Source organism: Lipophrys pholis (assembly GCF_963383615.2).
Source record: "Lipophrys pholis genome assembly, chromosome: 21".
Lineage (NCBI taxonomy): Eukaryota > Metazoa > Chordata > Actinopteri > Blenniiformes > Blenniidae > Lipophrys > Lipophrys pholis.
Window position 1 is genome coordinate 8227102 of NC_137649.1, and position 23329 is coordinate 8250430.

The 23329-nt window shown below is 40.5% G+C and overlaps 3 protein-coding genes across 6 annotated transcripts in view; 2 read left to right on the forward strand and 1 right to left on the reverse strand.

Annotated features, from left to right (window-relative positions):
• LOC308126234 (intersectin-2-like) overlaps positions 1 to 9138 on the forward strand; it is a 37803-nt gene extending 28665 nt beyond the window's left edge. The window contains exons 26-38 of the mRNA XM_080490457.1: positions 402 to 498; positions 1199 to 1390; positions 3728 to 3849; positions 3937 to 4043; positions 4303 to 4486; positions 4580 to 4678; positions 4778 to 4945; positions 6364 to 6576; positions 6660 to 6781; positions 6871 to 6953; positions 7402 to 7485; positions 7600 to 7773; positions 8671 to 9138. Of these exons, the coding sequence (XP_080346583.1) occupies positions 402 to 498; positions 1199 to 1390; positions 3728 to 3849; positions 3937 to 4043; positions 4303 to 4486; positions 4580 to 4678; positions 4778 to 4945; positions 6364 to 6576; positions 6660 to 6781; positions 6871 to 6953; positions 7402 to 7485; positions 7600 to 7773; positions 8671 to 8822 (1797 nt within the window). The 3' untranslated portion in view covers positions 8823 to 9138. The remainder of the gene's footprint in view (positions 1 to 401; positions 499 to 1198; positions 1391 to 3727; positions 3850 to 3936; positions 4044 to 4302; positions 4487 to 4579; positions 4679 to 4777; positions 4946 to 6363; positions 6577 to 6659; positions 6782 to 6870; positions 6954 to 7401; positions 7486 to 7599; positions 7774 to 8670) is intronic.
• A 73-nt stretch (positions 9139 to 9211) lies between these two features.
• On the reverse strand, positions 9212 to 13618 carry fam228a (family with sequence similarity 228 member A). Its single transcript, XM_080491304.1, has 8 exons — positions 13475 to 13618; positions 12784 to 12866; positions 10715 to 10885; positions 10563 to 10640; positions 10271 to 10465; positions 9834 to 9876; positions 9442 to 9589; positions 9212 to 9359 (listed from the first exon to the last, which is right to left on the reverse strand). Exons 2-8 carry the CDS (start codon positions 12862 to 12864, stop codon positions 9227 to 9229), a joined length of 849 nt encoding a protein of 282 aa, XP_080347430.1. The 5' UTR covers positions 12865 to 12866; positions 13475 to 13618; the 3' UTR covers positions 9212 to 9226.
• Positions 13619 to 19187: 5569 nt separating this feature from the next.
• LOC308126804 (protein EFR3 homolog B-like) overlaps positions 19188 to 23329 on the forward strand; it is a 12896-nt gene continuing 8754 nt past the window's right edge. For 2 of the 4 annotated variants that reach the window (XM_080491430.1, XM_080491431.1), the window contains exons 1-2: positions 19188 to 19497; positions 19808 to 20065. In XM_080491430.1, the coding sequence (XP_080347556.1) occupies positions 19834 to 20065 (232 nt within the window). In that variant the 5' untranslated portion in view covers positions 19188 to 19497; positions 19808 to 19833. Of the gene's footprint in view, positions 19498 to 19807; positions 20066 to 21441; positions 21633 to 23329 lie in introns of those variants that run through there. The other 2 variants (XM_080491432.1, XM_080491433.1) reach the window with 2 other exon arrangements.

Genomic DNA, 23329 nt, shown 5'->3' on the forward strand with positions numbered 1-23329 from the left:
CGGTCTATAAGGCCATTCCTCCACAGCAGAGAGAGGTCAGCCTGCTCTGTGTGTCCATGCTGAGGCTGCAGTGAAAAGACGATCAGCAGCCAGTGGTGGACAGCACAGACAAGACAGTCAAAGTACTTGAGTGTACCACCGACTGTGCAGCCACCAAGCAAATAGAAACACTCAACAGCAATATCCTGGTTATTTGACAGACCGCAGCTCCACTCGAGTTTGACTTATCAATAAAGTGAATATAAATGACCAGTGAAGAGCCATCACGGCTCTGTATAAATTGCCTCGCTGGGATTCTGCACATTCTGTCCAGAAAAATTGATTCATCGGTTAATACACTTGATTTAAAATTCAGAACCAGAGGGAGATTGATAGACTCGCTGGTGATTGTCTCCCACCAGGCTCGGGGTAAGAAGCGCCAAAGAGGCTGGTTCCATTCCTCCCACGTCAAGCTCCTCGGCCCCTCGTGCAGCAAGTCGTCCCCGTCTCCTCTTCCAGGTGATGACTGACACACTCTGAACTCCACATCCTCTTTATACTCAGTGAGCACTCATTCTTCTTTGTGTTATGGGTTAGTTTTACACATTTTTCTTCATTCGAGACTGTAGCCTTGCTCGTCTTTCGTTATACATACAACTTTGAGTACAGATGGGAAAAGCAGACCGTGATTTATTTGACACAGCAAATGAACATTTGCAGGTTTGATTTTTTTTTTTGGCTCATATATGTAATCGTGTGCAGGGTGTGATTTGTGATGTTCCAGGAAGATCAGTAGGGGGAATCTGATTAAAACGAGAGGAAATGAGATCAAAAGAAATAAGTAAAGTTTCAAACATTAATCATTTCACCAAAACAAAAAGCTTTAGAACTTATTGTTTTAGTAAGAATTAATGTGACGATTGTAGACTGTAAGACTATAATAACATTCCAGACCAGCATTAACGTTACAGAAAATATAGGTTTCATTTTCACTTCTTTTCAATTTCTTCACGTAACATATCTTCAGATACGATGCCCTAATTTAACTATATTTTGCTTTTAGCTAATTTATATTAGCAATTTCTTTTGTTTTTACTTTGTCATGAAACTGAAATTAGAAAATTGCTTATTAGTAAAGAATGTATATAGTATGAATGGAATGAATATATCTGTTTTTGTCAAACTCGGACTATCAATTCTCGACGCTCCCCTTCCCCAGTGTGTCAGGTGATCGCCATGTACAACTACACCGCCGCCAATCAAGACGAGCTGAGCTTCTCCAAGGGTCAACTCATCAGCATCCTCGACAAGACAAACCCTGACTGGTGGAAAGGCGAGGCCAGCGGCGTGACGGGCCTGCTGCCCACCAATTATGTCAAGATGACGACAGATTCGGACCCCAGCCAGCAATGTGAGTGAACTTCATCCTCTTTTGCTGTTTTAACGTCTCGTCTCAAAAGCACAATTATTTTCTCGGCGCTTGGTGACTTTGAAACTTTTTTTTTTCCTTTTTTTTTTTTTAAACGAATAGTTGGAAAGTTGACAGCGATATCGAGAGCATAACGAGACTTCACATGCGCAAGCACTCTCAGTGGGCTCACTTTAGACACAGCAGGTTTCTGACCATGTCAGAGCATGAAACCTGTGTTGGTTGGGGGGTTTGAGCCGGAGCAATAATAGGCTTCTTTAAGTGAAATTGGACCAATGTGAGTTCTAGTTGAACTAGGGGGTCTTTTTGTGTGGGCTTTGCATGTTTTCCTTATACTGGTACTGCAGTTTTCTCCCAAAGTCCCAGAAAATATATGCAATTAAGATTAATTGATGTATCCAAATTGCTTCTGAGGGACGGAAGTCCTTTTCGGGATGTTCCATCTGCTCACTTATAGGCATCTTGGCTTGGCTCCACTGTCCTGTGGCTGTGATTGTAAAAGGGTTGAATTAATGTTGCTGGTTTTTCAATCCTACAGGAGATACAATGCAGCTACAGTTGTCTGTGCTGGAAACATGATTTTACTCATTTATATTCAAAGCTCCTTCACACACAGTCATGTTTGGTAGTTTTTTCTTGGAATAGTAGGTGTAGCAGATATTTGTTAACGCCGGTGAAACACCCTCCACATTTAATTAGGAGCTTTGCGTTACTGCAACACACACAAAACACACTTTAACTTTAATGAACATGTCCTGAGTTACATACACCATAGTACACATGAGGTCCGCGTTTCATTACAGACATAAGATGTAAGAAAATACCATCCTGCTCCAGCTGATGAGATTAGTAATAACATTTGCATTCCCAGAAATGCATTATTAATGCACCTGCATGTCAGAGTCCAGCATTAATATTAAAACTATATTAACTGTCTCTTCGTCTCTCCCTCATCTTCACTCATCTCCCCCCTGCCCTCCTCCCATCTCCTCCACTTCATCTGTTTTTTTTTTTTGTTTTTTTTTGTTTTTTGTCTTCTTCTTCCTCCTGTAGGACAGTAATCCTGGCTATCCTCTCTCCTCATCTTCCTCCTATCCCTCTCCGTCTCTCCCCTCTGCTTCCGTCTGAGCCAGTCTGAATTCCCCTGTCCTGACAGGAAGCCCCACCGCCAGCGGGAACAGCCCACCTCTACATTTTCCACCTCTCCCGTTTAGGACTCTGGGGTTCTCCACTGTTTTTATTTTCCTTTCTCGGCACACTTGCCTGAATATACTCCTTTTTCTCTTAGATTTTCACCCCTGCCCATCCTCGCTCCCCCCTCTCCCGTGGTTTCCCCCTGATGTTTATATACCTATAACTGATTAACCAAGGGAGAGAGGCAGCGGCAGCTAGACATGACTATTTAGAGGCTTTTGTCCCTCTCACACAAAAGCATGGGGATTGTAGTTTTGCTAAAGATAAAACAAATTGTAAATCATCAAAGTTTGGTTACAAGGTATAGAACATATTCTATTAGCAGCATCAGGCTGAGGTCATCTAGTTTTCTAATTTCCAGCTTTGAATTAGTAAAATAAAGAGTATTTTAACAGGGTCACTCATTCTTGCACTAACAACATTAAACCTTGCTAAAATGGACCAATGTGAAGACACACTTGTTAAACTCACCAGTAACCTCGATTGCTGCTTGCTAATGCATTGCTTGAATTAAAACTTAACTAGTTGTGATTTTATTACTCAATTCTAATATGCACTCCTCCATTTATTAATGCTTCCAAGTATTTACAACTGAGCGTCGTCCTTATATTGAACTGTGATATCACCAGCAAAGGAAACAAAAAAAAATAATAACATGCAGACATTAGCATACCGACAAACCGAGGGTATTTAGAGGAAACGACACCAAAACTGCTGACATCTACATCCAACCTTTGCCAAGTGTGAACCTCAAAGACTTGAACTAGCAGCTGAGTCTTCCACTCAAGCTTTAGCTACTATATTCATTTACACCTATGCAATCATTTGAGATGTGTGCTCCTCCATGGAAGGTGCTTTTTTTTTTTTTTTTTATTGAGTGATGTTGGTAGCAGTGTTAGCCTTTGCATTGCTTTGTATGTCCTGTTTATGTACTGCAACTACAATGTGCCTCACTATGTGCATTACCTGTAGATAAAACATCATGAAAGGTATAATAAAGGGACATTTTAAGACATTTGCATGTGCGAGTGGCTCTGACTGACGTGTTTTGCCATGCCCGTGCTGCTTTGTGTCGGTGCATGCGTGTCTGCCGTGTGTTGGCATGCGCTGGGACGTGCACTGCAGGGTGTGCAGACCTGATGACGCTGGACACAATGACCCCTCAGGAGAGGAAGAGACAGGGTTACATTCACGAGCTCATCCAGACGGAGGAGACCTATGTGGAGGATCTGGAGCTGGTCCTGGAGGTACACAACAAACATACGAGTCGGTTTTAGAAAGTGGCGTTTAACACGGTCTTCATCAATTTGTGTGTGTGTGTTTTTGATTCTTAGGTCTTCTACAAGCCCATGATTGAGTCAGGCCGTCTGACGGAAGCAGAGATGGCAGTGATTTTTGTGAACTGGAGGGAGCTCATTATGTGTAACACCAGATTGCTCAAGTAGGTCATTGATCTTGAACCCATGTCTGCCATCTACTCCACTGTAATGAACATTTTTATCTTATGCGCCTTAGAATAGACCTACGTATCAGAAAAATTATGAAAAAAAGTTGACTGTGAAATCAGAACTTAGAAACACATAGTCTATAAGTATAGAATCGTGACACTAGTTTCAGGTCGTTTGTCTTTTTTCTGGCTCGTGGGAGTTCTACTGCCCAACAAAATCCAATCTCACATTTCCATTATCCACTCGTCCCAGGGCGCTGCGAGTCCGAAAGAAGACAGGAGGAGAAAACATGCCAGTTCAGCTGATCGGAGATCTACTGGCCTCAGAACTCGCACACATGCAGCCGTACAATCGCTTCTGCTCCTGCCAGCTCAACGCTGCTGCCCTGCTGCAGAGTAAAACCTACAATCAGCCCGACTTTAAAGACTTTCTCAAGGTACAAGTCGTATATCTTCATGAAAGCAGACCATCAGACACGCGGTTCTGTCAGACAGATAAGATATGTATCTCTGTCTGTCTCTTGGAGCAGAAGATCGCCACTAACTACCGCTGTAGAGGAATGCCGCTGTCCAGCTTCCTCCTTAAGCCCATGCAAAGGATCACACGTTACCCACTCCTCATAAAAAATGTATGTCACAAAAAAAATACAGATATACCGATCAACAAATGACCTCTACTGTGTGATCACTTATCTCTGCATGTGGCTTGTGGTCCTCCTCTTGGTCAGATCTTGGAGCACACCCCAGAAAACCACGCTGATCGCGTCCCTCTGCGAGAGGCTCTGGATCGAGCGGAGGAGCTTTGTTCTCAAGTCAATGAAGGCGTCAGAGAGAAGGAGAATTCAGACCGGCTTGAATGGATCCAGAGTCACGTCCAGTGTGAGGGGACTATCGAGGTAAACTCATGCACACATCATTTCCCACAAACTGCACAAGCTCCCACTTTACCACAATTCACTGCTTCATGTTCGGCTACGACGCCATCATCGGTCTGTGAGTTTCTTGACTTGTGTGGTTTATAACTGGTGGATTGCCGTTCAAATCCAGTGCATCCATAAGCAGAAAACTGGACAATTGGATCTCCAAGCCACCATTCAAAGTCTCTGTCATGAACAAGATACATGCAGCTGTTTTGCTTTATTTCTTCTATGTTTTCTTTTTATATTGTTTTATTTGACTATTGTTTACTAGTCAAACAGTAAGCTTAATCGGTTGATGGTGGAAACAAGTCTAACTTTATCTTTTTTGTCGGCCCTCTACCTCAAGTACTTTTGCTTCTTGTCCAGTCGAGAGCGTTGATTCTAATTTGTTCTTAACCACTTGTTTTACATGTGGGAGCTTGAGTATATCTTTTGTGTTTCTTTCAAATTGAACTGTGGTAAATTGATGGTAGTGACTGATAACATGAGTAAAAGGTTGTCCTGAACTTTGACATTGAAAAATAAGCTCTAAAATTCTTCACCAATATACACGATTCTGCATCCAATGTACATTATGACTTCATATTGATCATATACACACCCGACATAAACCTTCAAGTCACAGTATTCCGGTTCAAATTCTTGTGTTTAATTCGTCTACTAAGTGATTTTAGATGTATTTGTTTTTCTAATTCCACAATATATTGCAGGACAGTCATACTCAAACATGTATAGGATGTGAGAATACAATTGTGAATTTTATAGAGGTCTTAAATTTGTGAGAAATGTAACCAATTCAAAGAAATTTTGAAGACGTAAATTGTAAAAAACTTGTTTTTTAATCTATTTTGTTTTATGTTTTTTAATACTCATGGTATTATTTTTAAAGGAGGTTTTCTTCGGTTTAAAAAAAAACCGAAGAGCATGAGACTCACAATCTCAGGGGTAGTGGGTTCGTGTCCCACGCCGGGTGTCACCTTCCCGTGGGCTCACCACCTGCAGAAAGGTTCTTAATCGGTGCATTGTGATCTGGGTAACAGTGTTCCGACTTTCACCCCCGCGACCCGGAAACGGATAAGCGGAAGAAAATGAATGAATGAATGAATAAAAAAAAATAATAAAGTGTTGCAATAGCCTTCGATGACAACCTTGGATTTAAATTTTCCAATTATATTAATGAATTACATCAATAAATAAAATATTAATGGCTTACTGGTTAAATATAATAAACATAATGTCCAGATTCAGCATGTGCATGTATCACGGACAACTCTAGTGTAGTGTTGTTTTCTTAATCTTTAAAAGTTAAATAAAGTTATTTCACTGCGTCACCAGCTGTGCTTTCTGACATCCCTGCTCAGCAGTCTACCTCTTTCTCTCCACCTTTCTTCCAGCACTTGGTCTTCAACTCTCTGACTAATTGTCTCGGACCTCGCAAGCTGCTGCACAGTGGTCGGCTGTCCAAGACCAAAAGCAGCAGAGAGCTGTGGGCTTTCCTTTTCAACGATTTCCTCCTCCTGACACACAGCGCCAAACCTTTCTCCTCCTCGGGATCAGACAAGTTATTCAGCCCTAAAACCAACATACAGCTCAAAATGTACAAAATGGTAAGTGACAGGCCGATCGCTCATACAGAAAGTCATAACGATGTTCAGATTCTTTACTTAACCCGTCTGTTTCTCTGTGTTAGCCACTGTTTTTGAATGAAGTTTTGGTGAAAATGCCAGCCGATCCATCCAGTGATGAACCACTCTTCCACGTCTCGCACATAGATCGTGTTTACACGCTCAAAACCGAGACCTTAAATGAGAGGTACGCATTCAAAAAGACACTGTCCTCGAATGTTACTACTACCTGGTCATTTTGTGTGTAACGCTCACATGCTGCCGCTGTTCTGGCAGGACAGCGTGGGTCCAGAAAATCAAAGCGGCATCGGAACATTTTATAGAGACGGAGAAGAAAAAAAGAGAGAAGGCTTATCAAGGTAAAACACAGAAGCCATGGCCTGCCTTGCCTTTAATTGTCTAGTACTCGATGTATTCACCGAGGTTTATCGCGCAGCATGAGGGCCGAGAAGCCAATCAGAGGCAGAATGTAGCGGATTTTCACTAAATGGAGTAGTCTTACATGATACTGTTTCTCTAAAAAAAAATGTGTTTGAGGATTGGCGAGCTTTAAGAAGCACCTTAAACATAAACTAAACTGACTATTTTATTACTGCTGCTGTCGATACAATATACTTCTGTATATCTGTATGTAAATTTGTTTCTATTCAAGCCTATGAAGCACTTCTGTCTGTGATCAGTGTTCGTTCGTGTGTTTAAGTATACACCTTTAGTGCACCAACATTTACGCACCCACTGTGTTGTCACATATTAGTCAGCTGTTTCATCATACAAGATGTGCCTCTCACTGCTCTATGTGTGTTTCAGCACGCTCTCTAAAGACCAGTGGAATCGGCCGACTGCTCGTAACCGTCACCGAGGCTCAGGAGCTCAAAGCCTGTAAACCCAACGGTGAGGTCCTGCCTTAGGATGAAGCTGTTTTCATCATTTTCATATAGAAAACTAATCTGTGCTGCAATAATTCAGTCTCTGTCCACCTAAAATGACCTCGTCGTCTGTGTATAGGAAAAAGTAATCCGTACTGTGAGCTGACAATGGGGGCACAGTGTTACACCTCCCGGCCCGTCAGCGACACCCTGAGTCCCAAGTGGAACTTCAACTGCCAGTTCTTTATCAAAGACCTCTACCAGGACGTCCTGTGTATCACCGTGTTCGAGAAGGATCAGTTCTCACCAGACGGTCAGTGAATGAGAACGCAGTCAAAGGAACTGTATTAATCAACCATATTAATATCAAACTCTTTTTTTTTTTTTTAAAGGCTTTTTATAGACAGATTCACAGTTCACGTCTTTCCACCAAACAAATTTTTGAATAGTTAACAGATGAGCAGCAAGAGCGACGGTGTTTCAGCTGGTCATGCTGCAAGTGTAAAAAAAAAGAAAAGATACTCTGTTTAACTGTACAAAACCTCTAATACCAGAAATAGAAAGACTGCTTCTTTTGAAACACCAAAATGGGCAAATATCATCTGATCTGTTTCACAGAGGATGTTAAAAATAAGGCGGATGTCTACATTTGAACATCATGCAAACACCGACCGTAGTATTTAAAAACCCCTTTCATCACCACACATGAGAAATTGAATAAAACATGTAGAGTCTAAATATAATCTGCACTAAATGTGATCATTTAGAGCACATGTGTCGAACTCCAGGCCTCGAGGGCCGCAGCCCTGCACGTTTTGCATGTCTCCCAGCTTCAACACAGCTGATTGCAATGAGCAGCTCGTTATCTGGCTTTGTGCTGAATGTGGTGATGAACCATCAGGACATTCAGGGGAGGGAGACATTGAAAACGTGCAGGGCTGCGGCCCACGAGGATCTGAGTTTGACACCCCTGATTTAGAGTGATGACTCTTGCATGTTAAAATGTAAGGACTCAAATGTAAATAACAAGAGAAGTTGGTTTATGTTGAGCTCATGTGACTCTGAAGCAATAGTGTTATATGTTGTATGAAAGAAACGTGTGATCACTAGGAATATGTCATGATGTTTGTCTTTCACAGTGGGGGGGGGTTTCCTCCACACGCTTCTACATTTTAAATACATCTGATTTCACATCTTCCCCCGTCTTCAGACTTCCTGGGTCGTACTGAGGTTCCTGTCGCCACGATCAAGAAAGAGATGGAGAGCAAAGGAGCAGCGACTCGCCGCCTTCTCCTGCATGAAGTACCGACTGGAGAGGTTTCGGTCAAACTAGACTTACAGCTTTATGAGCCTACCAAATGAGAAATAAACTGTTTAATCGCCCACATTATGTCACTGTAGTGAGGAGCACACAGGCTTTTTATGAATTGATAAATTCTCAAATGTTCTTATACACAACATACAAATGTGCCTTAAATGTTTTGCCATTTTCATTGAAATTCATCTGAAATTTTACTTGTAATGGAAAACACTCACTGCCTCACGTGCTGTTATTTCCGGTTATCTGTTGCACACTACTGTACAATGTAATGTCAAAGGTTCACCCTGTGTTGTAATAACCAGGTTTGATGTGAAATCCTGAAAGTGACATGAATAAATTGTAAATACAGTAGGATTTATTTTTTGTGTCGTTGTCCAATGTTTTGCCATTTCATTTTGTCTCGGATGGGGGGTAAAAAACTGTCAACACAGAGGACATGCAGACTTTATTTGAATGTGGATGACGATGAAAGTGGCCGTGAACTTGCCGCCTGCTGGTGAAAACCACAATCAGAGCACTGGTGGCACCTTCCATCTGGTGTGGCAAATGCACTGATGTGAGCTGGTATGTTGGCGGCCCTGGACAAGACACATGTAAAACCTCATTTAGCCACTAGGGGCCAGTATCATTATAAAAGATAAAACTTAGTAATGTTATTACCTGCTTGACTTGCTTTGCTCAGGCTCATCTGTCACTGGAATTCTTCCAGGTGCAAGAGCTAAATTCTGCGGACGTTTGCCAAGTTGAGATTCACAAAGAGTACTGCTTTGAGGCAGCGCTACTGTTTTTCTTGAAACGTGTATCCATTCTACAGAAGAAGGGAGAAGCAAACAAATAGTTGCCACATTTAGCAGCAAGGAATGTGCACGTAATAAACTTTACTAAAGCTGTGATATTGAGTTGAAGTTTAAATATCAGGTTACAGTTGTACGTCAGCAATTTTGTTCACTGGTTGATTAGAATTTATTCCAACAAATAATTTAAAATGGAATCCCACTGAACCTTCAGTCCTTAGGTTTTCCTTTGTTTTAAACGACAACATCATCAATTACCTTCTTCATAAGAGGATGAAGTGGTCCTCCCCTTGAGCCTGCCCTGTAAATGAGGGTGAAATAGATCTTTTCAGCTCAGTGTTCACTCACGAGAGGAAAGCAGAGTGAAATCAGTGTCATACACCTTTGGGACACTTATTAAGAGTATTATTAAGAGTGTTTGGAATAGATTAGGGGATTTGGTTTCCTTTCAAAAAGGAAAACAATCACATTTTGTTGTGGATCTTTGATGTTGACAAAAAAAAAAGCTGTACTCAATAATTTACAAAAGGCTTAAAACGAGACACAATGTAGTTGTTAGCTGAAGTTCATTTGATCATATCTGTGAAAAAATAGAGATTCTTTGCCAAAACATGTTATTGGTATTTTCTGTGGACAGACATGAAGTTGAATTCATTACAATCCAGACTGGGTTAAATAATGGCCTAAGACATCACCTTGGTGTGACTAGAATGGAGGTAGTGACCGGAGGAACTCCTGCGCCTCTTCACCACTGCTGGATAGCAGCTCGACGCTCGCTCCTCTATTCTCTTCTGCAGGGGAAACCACACATTCTCGGTCCATGTTTTGTGGAGCAGCTCCTTCCTCCTCAACTCTAACAAATCCCGATGGCTCAGGAAACAATTCAGCTCCTATTGAGTTTTGAATATGGGAAAAGGAAAATGATCTTATTGTAACAACTGTATTTCAAATTGTGGTTTTGAAGGGGGACAAAGTCATTCATCCTACCTTTATTAACCCTTGTTCTCTATCCAGTATTGGCTGGATTATATTTTGAGTCTGCTGGCGTTCAGTTTCCATCTGTGCCTTAATGGTAACATTTAAAGTTAAAAACAAAAAAACCACGTCTCTCTTGTACATCAGAGGTGTCAGTGCAGTACCTGAAGTTGTCTGAAGGAGGGGTAAGAGGGACATCTCTGCTTTGGCCCACGTGGCGAGGACTCACTGTTTTTCACTTGTCTGACACTTGTGCAAATGTTCCTCGTCCTCATGGTTTGCTGAGACTGGCTCATTTTGCGCTCCGCGTTGTCTCTCACATCTGACACATCGTCCTGAAACAGAAAATGTATTTGTTCTGTGGAAACGTCCCAACGCTGAGAAAAGCCACCACAGTTTTAAGATAAGGACACTTCAGTGAAAACAAACAGGAATGCAAACTATAAAGCAACTAGTCACTTTTTGAGGACTGTTTCTGGTCTTCCAGTCATCAATTCTGATAGGTCTTTTAATATATCTGCACTAATGATGCAACGCGAGACACAGTAGTATCAGTTCCAACACAGTGCAAATAAACTACTGTCACAGAAGTATATCGTGAAAGATATTTGTTTTATCAGTAAGTACTTGATTAACTTCCGAGACTCCTTTGTGATCTGTAGATTCCTGAAGCACATAGACAGAGTTCACATACAGATCAGGCCTCATCATGTCTGGCAACAGGGACCAAGAGCCAGGCACAACAGGCAGTGACGGATCATGTCACGACCTGGAAACATGAGCAGCTCCTCACTGTTACATGTCGGTAGAACTATGTGATTGCATTCTTTTTTTTTTACATGACCTTGCGGCATTGGCAAATCGTGCAGAGATTGTGTCTTTCGTCCTTGCTTGACTCTGCATCTGTCTGAAATGACACCGGCACGTTGTCGTGGAGTCCCCCGGGGTCTGAATTCTCTCCTGCTTTGGTCATTTGCAGATAACCTGAACCTGCTGTGCTTTATCCGTTGTCCTCATTCAAGTGACGCTGACGGTGGCTACCGTATCCGTCCGTCAGTAACCTGACACGTTTCCATTCACCTGTACTTAGACTTTGAGATTCCAGCACTGTTCATACACAACGCGCCAGCAGAGTAGAAAATGGGGCGATCATATATTCACACAAGCACCTTTCCTCCTGACAAACCACATCCGAGCCGGCCAGAGAGTATGCACACACAGTCTCGCTGACATTAAAGGCAGGTAATGAATTATTAGTTGGTAAGAGACTGCAGTCTCACCCCTTCTTGTAAAGCAGGAAGAGTACTGAGTGAGAAAGAAACCTGCGCTCGTTGAAAAGTGACCCACTCATCAGCCGTACGACTGAAACCAGGGCAGAAAACATGGACAATGTAGAGGCCAGAGAACAACCACTGAGGCAACTTTTGAACAAAACATCAAATTCCAATTTGTGAATTTACTTTCTTAACTCTTTTTTTTAGAGCAACAGACCCTGTTTAGTTTCACATGACTTGCTGTTTTGGCCAAACTAGGAATTATAAATCAATGACAGCTATGGATTACAGATTTTCAATTAAAGCTGCAAGCAGCTCTCAACGGGTCGTCGCACACTCAGGCACGTTGAAACATGGTGCATGTTGAGGTTTAGTGCACGTCAGAGTGCGATGGAAATGTGGTCTATTACGTCAACTATTACATTGGCGGCCGACAGCCTGTTTATTATCATTTATCATTTAATTTGTTGTGTGTTTAAAGTTTCACAGTAACGTTTTAAAACCTGCTAATCTGGAAGGTTTCGCATGAACTCAAACAGTGATGTTACCTGCTGGATTGATTGTAATGTGTCTGCTAAATGAATGAAAGCGTGGTCCAGATGACGTCTTTAAAACGTCTTCAGGGAGGCCAGAATTAAAAAAAAATTGTACGACTTTCCTGGACATTGACGTCCTGTCTGGACATCATATAAACGTCCAAACAAGACCTCTGGATGACGTGACGCATCCAGAGGTCTTGCTTGGTTTATCGAACTGTTTGACATCCCCGGTGTGTCCTGATGAGGCCATCTGAAAAACTTCAGGTTCACTTTACCTTCATTTGCTTTTAGAGACACAATGGGGTTCCAAATATTAGATTTCTATGTGTTTGGAGACCTCAGAAGTGTTCAGCATGTTTAAGAAAATCATATACGTAATGCACTTGTATAATATGAACAGATTTTATGTGTGTTCTTTACCTCTACTTTTAGCGGACTGACAGAGATAGGCCTGTGGAATGTAATCACACCATCAGAGGTACTTTTCTTCAGCTGCTTCATTCCTACAACAAGACAAACCATAGTGAGCAATCAGCATTGAAAACTTTCTGGATCAATAAACACAACAAATGTGAATGTCCATCTGCGTGGATTTTATTTAAATGTTCTCCAGAGTAACTCATTATTATGGATTTATTAAGGTAGCTTGCCACTGCAGGAGTGTTAGGCCCTAAATAACCTTAGCTTCAGTTCATAAGAGCTGTCTATATGTGTGGGAGTTCATCTCAGCTGTTTTGTGTCTGCTTCTACTTTTTGCTATTAATCTATTGTCACGTTTTAATCGTGGGTGTTGTGCAAACCTCTGCATGACCGATGAAAACAACATCCCTATACTCAAGAGTTCTTACAATTAATAACGTAACTCTTGCAATAATTCACTCAAACATATCAAAATACTTAGTGATTACCAACATGACTTTCAATCATGTAACTTCAAGCGGATTTACTGTGTGAATTCTTCACGTGCAACACATAGACCCCGAATTAGAGACAATTAAAGGTTACTGTTAAAGGTAGTTGTTGTTGAAGTCAATTAATACGACAGTTTTTTTTAACATTTAAGTGAAAATTAGGGACATTTAAAACTGGAGAGCAGCGGAATGTTTCTTACCTGCGTTACTTTGACAACATCTCGATCAGAAGTTCAAGAGGAAACAAAAAGTCGAAGTCTTTTTTGGTTCTAAATTAAGCAAGTTCCCATCAACACTGTAGCTGGTGACTCTGTCCCTCCTCGGCGTTTGTCAGAGTGCTGCGCGCTTCCGGGGGAGGGGGGGGCTTTACGTTGCCGTGACAACGGCACACGAGCCGGGACGCACGGGCGCGCGCCGCACGTTGTCACGCAATCATTGCAAACAAGACTTGACAAGGACATTTACACTTACATGATATAGTCACACAACATTCACATAAAGCGATAATTAAAAAATATCAACAACAACATGTATAATGACATAATAACATACAAATACTATGATATTCTACAAGTAAATGAAGTCAGGTAGTCCTGGCTTAAAACCTCAACGAAACAATGTGTATCAAACACCTTTAATACATAATGAAGCTTTACTGTCTTTGCGATTGGGGATCGAGGAGCAGGACGAGATCGTGACACCCTCAAACTCACAAATGTCAATCCTGGTAAAAAAAAAAAAACAACAACAACAAACAAACAATAAAAAACGTTTAGTCCACTTAGAAATTGCTTTTAGTGTTTGTTGTACAAATGCTATTGCAGCACATGCCTATTCTATTCTATTTCTATTTTCAGAGCGGGGTTAGATGAATTATTACAAGTGCGATTTCTGGGATTAAAGTCAGAGTTCTGAAAACAGAAAGGTCATACTGAAACAATCTAACTCAGATTCCTTCCCACTCCTGCACGTGCAGCCAGGTCAGGGGAACAACCCTGCTCCTCCTGGATTTATGTTGTTGATGGTAAATGGATTTCTCTTATATAGTGCTGCCCCACTGCTGCTTACATTGTTAATCACATTCACCCATTCACGGACACATTCACAGGCCAGTGGAGGCAGCTGCCATGCAAGACACTCAAGCCATCCATTGAGGTTCAGTGTCTTGCTCAAGGACAGATAGGAGATCGAACCTGCCACCCTCTGATTAAGAGCCAACCTGCTCTGTTTGATGATTACATGGTTGTAAGAGAAAGTTTTTTTTCTTGACATTTAAGTGCCAAAATTGCAAACGGAGACGGTCGGCAGTAGAAATAACAAATAGGCATTCGAGATGGGAGAGGAAGACGTTTCAGCCTGTAGGACAGGAGAGCCGGAGGGGATTTGATTTGTTCGTTTAAGACGATGTGAAAAGGAGGATTTCTACTCATATGATGCAGAAAGCGTCTTCCGGGCCCGATCTCCAGAGAGTTCGTTTTTGTCACGCCACAAAGCATGAGGTAACCATTTTAACAACTTCTGTGTTTAGAAGTCGGCAAATCAAAGATGTGAGACCACCCAGATGCTATTCATCGAGCTGCTTATTGTTTATTCACTTAAGAATTGAACTACGGTGATGTAACCACTCATGACTAAATACTTTAGTGTGCTGTCTTTGACCTGGAGCACCTGTTACATAACCTTCAGAGGCTTTTTAACATTTTTATCATATTGGTCTTTTCTCTCGCCAAGAGAGCAAACTTATTCACAGCAGCTAACTAGAAGAGACTGTCAACAAATCAACACACAAAGAAGTGAAGAAGAGGACCTGCAAGAGTGGAAGAAGTCTCGTTACATAAGTAGAAGTAGTTACGTTCACCGGTGTGACAAAGTAAAGGCTCTGATTCAACGTCTTCATCTGGGTAAAATTAGTGAAGTGCAGCTTTTGAAACACGCTAATCGTGTGTATTAAGTAAAAATAACTTGGCCGTCATAAAGAAAGAAATAGCGCTCTTTTGAAACTAACTTTTTGACATGGAAGCAGGACGCCTCGGCAGATTGTCAACACGACCCAAAGGATTATTGGTGTCTCTCTCTGGAGGAGATCAACCAATCAATACGTCTGAGAAGCTCCACTGCTTCCCACAAAGAGACCTTACCATAAGTGTTTGAGGGGATTTAATTCTTTCATTACAAATGAGTAAAAGTAATTGTTCAGATATTTGTGCAAAATATTGAATTCCGTAACAGTGAATTTAGTTGATATGTGTTGCCAATTCGACTAATTAAATCATCTGGAAACGTGTACACTATAAGTAATGGATGGTAACACTTCTGTATAATAACTCAATATTGAATAATTAATCTTGAGTATTCTTAAGACATAATGCATTCATTTTCTGATTAGGATGTGGTGAATATTTTACCACTTAGTTGAGCCTGTGTGGAGCCATTAAACTTAGAATTGTGTGGCTATCAACACTGCTGGGGATTTATAAAAATATTTTTTTTTAGCATTCCACATGAAGCATCACACAGACGCATTGAGATCAGTCTTGTGAGGAAGAGGGATTTGCTCCTTTAAGGGCTCTGAGCCACTTCCTCCACAATAAAGGCGGACTGGTGGAATGCACTTCCACTCATGCACATAACGTCTGTTGACATCATACCTGACCTCCTGAGGAAACTGCTGCTTTCAGCCTGATCTCTGAGAGCTGCGACGGCAGATAACATGAAGCCCAAATCTTTGCCATCGAGGCTGTTTGACAGACAATCAGCGTCAGGTGAGACTCTGAGTGTCACTGCTGCAAAGTATCAACGCCATGTGGACTGTTTGGACCAGTTCTCCTCTGAGGACAGCCAGCAAGAGGCTGACAGCTGCAGGCACAATGAGAAATACCTCAGAGAATTACACTTTGCCTTTCGGCCAGAGAAGTATGAGCTATTAAGAGATGATGAGGATAAAGTCAAGGCCAAAGAGGAGAAAAAGAAGAGGAAGAAAGAAAACTACAAGAAAGTGAAGAAGGTGGGTGTTGATGTTAATTAACATCAGTATTTTATTCATACACACACACACACACACACACACACACACACACACACACACACACACACACACACACACACACACACACACACACACACACACACACACACACACACACACACACACACACACACACACACACAGACTTCAGGGCCATTGTAGTTTATCTGGCTTCACATGTTATGAGGAAATGACTGAATAAATAAATGTCAATACAACTGATATATCAGTGGCAGGAGATTCTCATAAGCATTAATACTAATTACCTTTTTGTCAGTGAGCCATGTCCTTTGGACACACATGGCCAAAAAGATTCTTCCTAAGTGGTTCTTATCAAAGCTCAAATCTGATCGTTCTTGTGGTTTTTAAATTAATTATTGGATCCAGACAGAAGCACATGCACATTTTGAATTGTTTCATAGTCGGTCCATATTCATATTCACCTCTGACATTTTTATTTTTTAAACATTTGACTTCCTCTATCCGCTGCAGCCAGTTACTCTTTTCCTGTCCACAGAGGACAAAGAACAATAACGTTCAGGGGATTGTGTTTACATTGTAGGCAAGTGGAGGTTGACCCTTTTCTCCTGCTGTGCAATTCTTTCAAACCACCATGCAGACAACCTTTAACTCCAATCCTGCTTTAGAGTCTATGTTCAGGATGTTTTAGACCGGGAAACTCATAACCCATCAGACCTATTCTGACATGAAGGAGTGACACAAAACAGTGGGCATTATTTTTGGCACGTGTGTCTTCTTCTTTGTAAAAACTATATTACAGTCATTATAAACTTTATTGAATAAATATGATCTCTTTATCTTCCAGAACATTGGCAAGGCACTCCGTGCTACCTGGAAGTGTTTCATGCTCGGCCTGTATAATTTCTCTCTGGGTTATTCCACTTCAATTACAGTTGCAGCTACTTTTGCCCCTGACTTTCACCCAGGAAACTACAGGACCTGAACCAAGCTGTGAACACTGACTGAATACTTTTATAATGTTTCAAACTACATTTTTGTATAATTCAAAGAGTTGAAATTGAACACTGATGTTTTCTGACTACATTGTACAGTTACGTCTTATTGTCATATTTGTAGTAAATATTCATGTGTTGGTAATGATAGAGTTGCTATTGTGAAGAATTCTGCATTTAGCATTGATTTTAATATTTGTACTGGTATATTCCTCCTCATATATTAGATTTAAAGTACATATTAAGTATAGTCCTACTGGGATCTGCAGAAATGCATAAATACAAATCATAAAATCCATTCTATATTCTGTCAAACTGCTGTGTGGATTGCGCTTGTAACTGTAGTACAGGAGGCTAAATCACTTGTTGTCTATACACTTATTGACCTTATGCTGGGATATATGAACACATATGTGAGTTTTTGTGGTTGAAGGAATGATTTTAGTAGGTTTGAATGGGGGTATGAGAGCAAGTGATGATGAGACAGCAAGAGCAAGATGGAAAAACACGAAAAGAGAGTAGATACTGACGAATAATGTCTTCAATGTAATTGCTTACTTTGGCCAGCAGAGGGCAGAATCTGATTTTAAGAGCATTTTCACCAAACTTTGTTCTATTATTGTGTGTAGAAGAACAACAAAGGTTGGACCTCGTGCGCCAGATACAAGTTTGTGATATATTGAGAGTTCCTTTCAATATATTGTACGTTGCTACATTCTGTGACATCTTTTGTTGTTTGAGACTTTGAAGTAACTATTCCTTGTATGATTGTGTCCTGTCGGTGCCACGAAGTAAACAAATACACTTTAGTGACTGAAGGAAAACTAAAGGTGTTGTTTGTTGTTGTGTTTATTTGTGTGTGTGTGTGTGTGTGTGTGTGTGTGTGTGTGTGTGTGTGTGTGTGTGTGTGTGTGTGTGTGTGTGTGTGTGTGTGTGTGTTTGAGAGTGAGAGAGCGAGATCTGACAAATTTCATTGCTGGTGGTGAGTTCTGTCTTTTTCTTATTTGTTCTTTTTTATATTTTTCTCTCGCATTTTTATGATTTCTCCAAATGTATGAAACAGCCTGTGATATCTTTTTTTTTTTTTTAAAGATTTAAGAGCAGCTGAGACACTGTGACTAATATATGGGGTTGACTTCGCTTCTTTTTCAGGTGAATTCATTGTTGCTTTCAGTCACTGCAAATTCCCCAAGAAAAACGTTCTTTGTGCAGTTGGATAAACTCTGGGGAGCTGCTGGAAGTCATCAGGTACAGAGAGGAGCTCTGTCTGGACATTACACGTTTTGGATGCGGTATCACTGAATATCATAATAAGATGGATCGAATCTTTGTTTGTGTGCATGTTTGGTTGCTGTTTTTGCTCAGACTGGACATCAACGTCAGACATGAAGGTATCCTCAAATGTCTGATGTATGTGGATCAACCTGTTCAGCTCCTGTCCATACAATATGAGGTACCCCCCCCACCACCACCACCACCCCACCCTTGGGGAGTGGACATCTCCATGAGGAGGTGCAGCTGCCCTGCCCCTCTCTGTTGTCACGTGGACAGAGGTTGACTGTTTCCATGTTCCATGTTGCCACACGCACCAGGGACACCCACGACATGATGCTGGGAGAGACAGGTCCTGAGGGGGAAATGTTTGGCTCCGCCCCCCTAGAGGGGCTAGAGGAGGAGCTCTGAGGACTCTATGTGTGGGCTTGTTACAAAAGTGGACTGATCATTGATTTTATTCTGAATATGTTTAAAGTGAAACAACAAAGACAAATTAAAGCTGCAGGTGGAGTTTGATTTTATTCATTTACTTTGTAATTAATCACCTATAGTGCTCTCTGACAGGTAGACAGACATCAGGCTGTACTTTCTCAAAGTAAACACATGAACATCATGAAAATGTCTTGATTGTTGTTGCAGTAACCTCCATGGACCACCAGGGGGAGCCCCTCATGTATCAATCTGCCATGGGGAGGATGCTCTGGGCTGACAGGTGGTACCTGTCCTGTGATGTTTCCTCGCCTTGGGAAACTTTGATGAAGATGTTGGACTTGTTAATCAGTGATCACACAGCAGCCATGCAGTGGCATCAGAGCGCCCGGCATGCAGATCAGCGGATCAATCCCTCCCATTGATCCTGGATGGAGCTGTTCTCCTGCTGAGGCCGGCTGCATTACATAAGCAGCGGTTGGTGTGACTGTGTTGGAGGGAATCGGCTGCGAATGAGCAGGTACTTTTCATTTATACGCCTCTATTTGTTTTCTGATTCCAAACCTTTTGAAACTTTTTTATTTTGACCAGGAAACTTTTACAATGAACTCTGTCAAGTCAACAAATGTGCATGCTGGAGAATTTTACTATGTATAACTTTGTGTGTGTGTGTGTGTGTGTGTGTGTGTGTGTGTGTGTGTGTGTGTGTGTGTGTGTGTGTGTGTGCGCACCCCAGCAGATTGTATGGAAGGAGTTAATATTCAAAGGAATGTAGGAGGAGGAGGAAAAGTTCTCACTTGTTAACTCACTTCTCCTCTTCCTCTCCTCAGACTCCTCGTCTTCGTCCTCCTCCACCATGCCCGGGACTCTGCCCAGGTTTCCCAGTATGCCGCGGGGCATGACCCTACCCAGAGGCATAACCCTACCCAGAGGCATAACCCCTCCGAGTTTACCCCGTGGCATCACCGTGCCCAGCCTGCCCAGGGGGATTTCCCTGCCCCGGGTTGTTGCCATGCCGACCGTATCCCAGGCTCCTCGGCGGCTGCTGCAGGACTGCTGCTCGGTGTTGGACCACCAGACTGCAGGAGGTAACAGGAAGCATCTTCACCTGTTCTCTATTCTCTTTTCACTTCAAAACTGATTTAAAAAAAACAAATAACAAAAACATGTTCTTATAAGTTAAACTGCAGAAGTTTATCTTGGAATGCTGTTAATTTACCTCTGATAGGTGACATTCAAGTCATTTAAGTCACATTGTTAAAGGCTGATTAAAGAATTGCAACAGTTGTTTTCAAACTTTACAAAAGATTAATGTACAAACGTTGCATCAATTTCACCTGTAAAATATCTTGAATTTAATTGCATTTTTAATGTTTGCCTCATTTCTCAAAAAGAGAAGTGTAAAGCACAGGAAGTGTGCAATTTACAAAGCTTTCAGGGCTTTTTAATATTTTTAGTTGCTTCTTTAGTTGTAACTTACTGAACTACCACATAAAAAGAGACTGACGGTAAATACTGTGTAAAAAGCACCAAATCCAGTTTGATCTGTAATAAATTCTAAAGCTTAAATCATGTTAACCCACCCATGCAGCTAAAAAAACAAGCCAAATAAAATGTCTCCTGAAAAAAAAAAAGGAGTACGAAACAAAAATATGATTTTTACTGAAATAATAAGTAAATGAAAAGACAATTGATTTTCATTAACCCACTGCGTTTTGGCTTGAGAATATCAATAAACATCGAAAGAAAAAATTAAGCTGCTTCTTTAACAAGATTTTTGCTACAAAGTCTGAAAATATTCAGCTTAATGTTAATAAATGTAAAATCAGTTAAATACCAGGTTTCTGTCATAAACACATAAACAACTAAAGATTTCAGGCTTTTAAATACATTCGATCAGATTCTTGAGAAACAACTTTGCATCAATTAGGTTTGTGTTTGACATGAATAAAATGGTATTCACACGTTCAGTTCATAGGTGGCTCTCTGTGGGGAGAGTGACTGACTGTAAATAATGTAGAAAAACCATTAAAGTTTGCTGTACTATAGAAAGAAAATCTGCTTTTCAATGATAGAAATGAGTTAAAATGTGATTAAATGTGAATAAGTGTGTGCGTGTCTGTGTCTGTGTGTGAGAGTGTGATGTGAAAATAGAAAATGTGGTGTTTCCCGTGTGTGAATACGCTTCGCTGCAGTCGTGCTGCTGGTGATCCATTTTTCAGAGTTTCTGCTGCACAGATGAATAAATCCTCTCAGATTAGAGCGCTGAGCTGCTGCACATGGCCCGGATCACACAGGAGACCACTCCATCGTCTCCTTACCTTACACACACACACACACACACACACACACACACACACACACACACACACACACACACACACACACACACACACACACACACACACACACACACACACACAGGCATACCTCTATAAAACAACGCAATCTCATCACTAATACCACATTCATGAGGAACGAATGAATTAAGGGGCGGGGCCACATCACTGTTTATGTATTTCTGTGTGTGTGTGTGTGTGTGTGTGTGTGTGTGTGTGTGTGTGTGTGTGTGTGTGTGTGTGTGTGTGTGTGTGTGTGGAGGATTAACGACAAACACGCGTGTGTGTGTGAGCTGAAAAGTCGTCCTCATGTACGGTAAGAAATATTTTACATTTCCCAACATTTTTACTCAATTTATTTTCACTATTTTTTTGTCTTATTTTGTTTATTAAAGTGGCAAATTGAACGTTTATCAGTAAATTTACAATTCTGCAAAACAGAAATGAAAATAGGTAACCACTGGTCATCCTGATATCCGTTTGACCCGAGAAAACTGTCCGTTTACCTCTGATTAATGACGTAAATGGGATTTTTAGGATTCCAAGTCCTTGTAAGCCTGTTTCCTTTGGCAATTTGTGATATTTTTGTGTAAAACAAACACATTTGGCTTCTGTCCTAATTATCAGACACAGTAAAATACTGTAAATATACATCCAATTATTATTTAAATATAATAATAAATCCCATATAAGGATTTCAATTGTGTTTTTACTGTGATTAGTGGTATTGAAAAATATATTTGGCTTCAGTCCTCACTATCAGATATTTTAAATGTACCTTTTAAAAATGTTAATGTGATTTTAATTGAATTTTTTAAGGTTTAAACAAAAACTTGTGCTTAATTTTCACAATATATTGTGGTATTGAATTTAAAACAAATACCATAAATTCACATTTTCAAAATTAAGTAGGATTTCATTGAAATTTCATTTGATTAAACAATCGTATCTTTAAAAAATTTTTTGGAACAGTTGATCAATCAAAATAACTTTTTCCCCCTTCAATTTACCTCATAATAACTTTTTTAAAAAACGGTCAATGACCTTAATGAATGATTTTCAATATTATCAACAAATTAATTTTTCATAGTTTTATTAAAATCCATATATATGATTAAATTATTGTTTGATTATGTATTGATTTTTTATATTGATAGGATTTTTAATGATTGTTTTTACAACTAAAACTATTTAGGTAAAATAACATTCAGCATCATTCCTGTTTTTATTTAGAATTTATTGACATTTTACATAAAAACTCTTTGAACAATATATTGAATCATTCGTGTCATATTTGTTATGCTTTATAAATCTGACGTATATTCAACAGTGAGTTGAATGTTTTTTTAGTATTTATTGATCTCAATGAACTTATTTACTTTCATCTGTCACACACAGCTGAAACAACTGCAAATATTATAGTTTAGTCTGTTTGTAAATTTAGTTTTTACAAAGAAATAAAGATGATAAAGTATGTAAACATGAATGAACAGAAAAGGCTCAAACTGTTGCTTTTATCTAAAAACCTAAACCTCGATACATTTTTAGACATTCTAGGATAAACGTTAAAAGTTTATGTAGGAGTAAACCTACATCCTTAATCTCTGCTAACTAACAAACACACAATGTCAACACATTACGCAACCAGCAGATTAATGCGGAAGATGTGTGTGTGTGTGTGTGTGTGTGTGTGTGTGTGTGTGTGTGTGTGTGTGTGTGTGTGTGTGTGTGTGTGTGTGTGTGTGTGTGTGTGTGTGTGTGTGTGTGTGTGTGTGTGTGTGTGTGTGTGTGTGTGTGTGTGTGTGTGTGTGTGTGTGTGTGTGCGCGGAGTTGGCTGTTAGTCAGCTGTGGATATCTTTCCTCCCTTAATCCTTCTTTAAAAAAAAAGAAAAATGATTGAATGAGAGATGACGAGGTGAAACACTGTAGATAATCTGAGTCTGCGCGTCTGCTTCACTAAAGCTTTGTTTATTCTCACTATTTTTATTCATGTAATTCTTCGTGTGTGTGTGT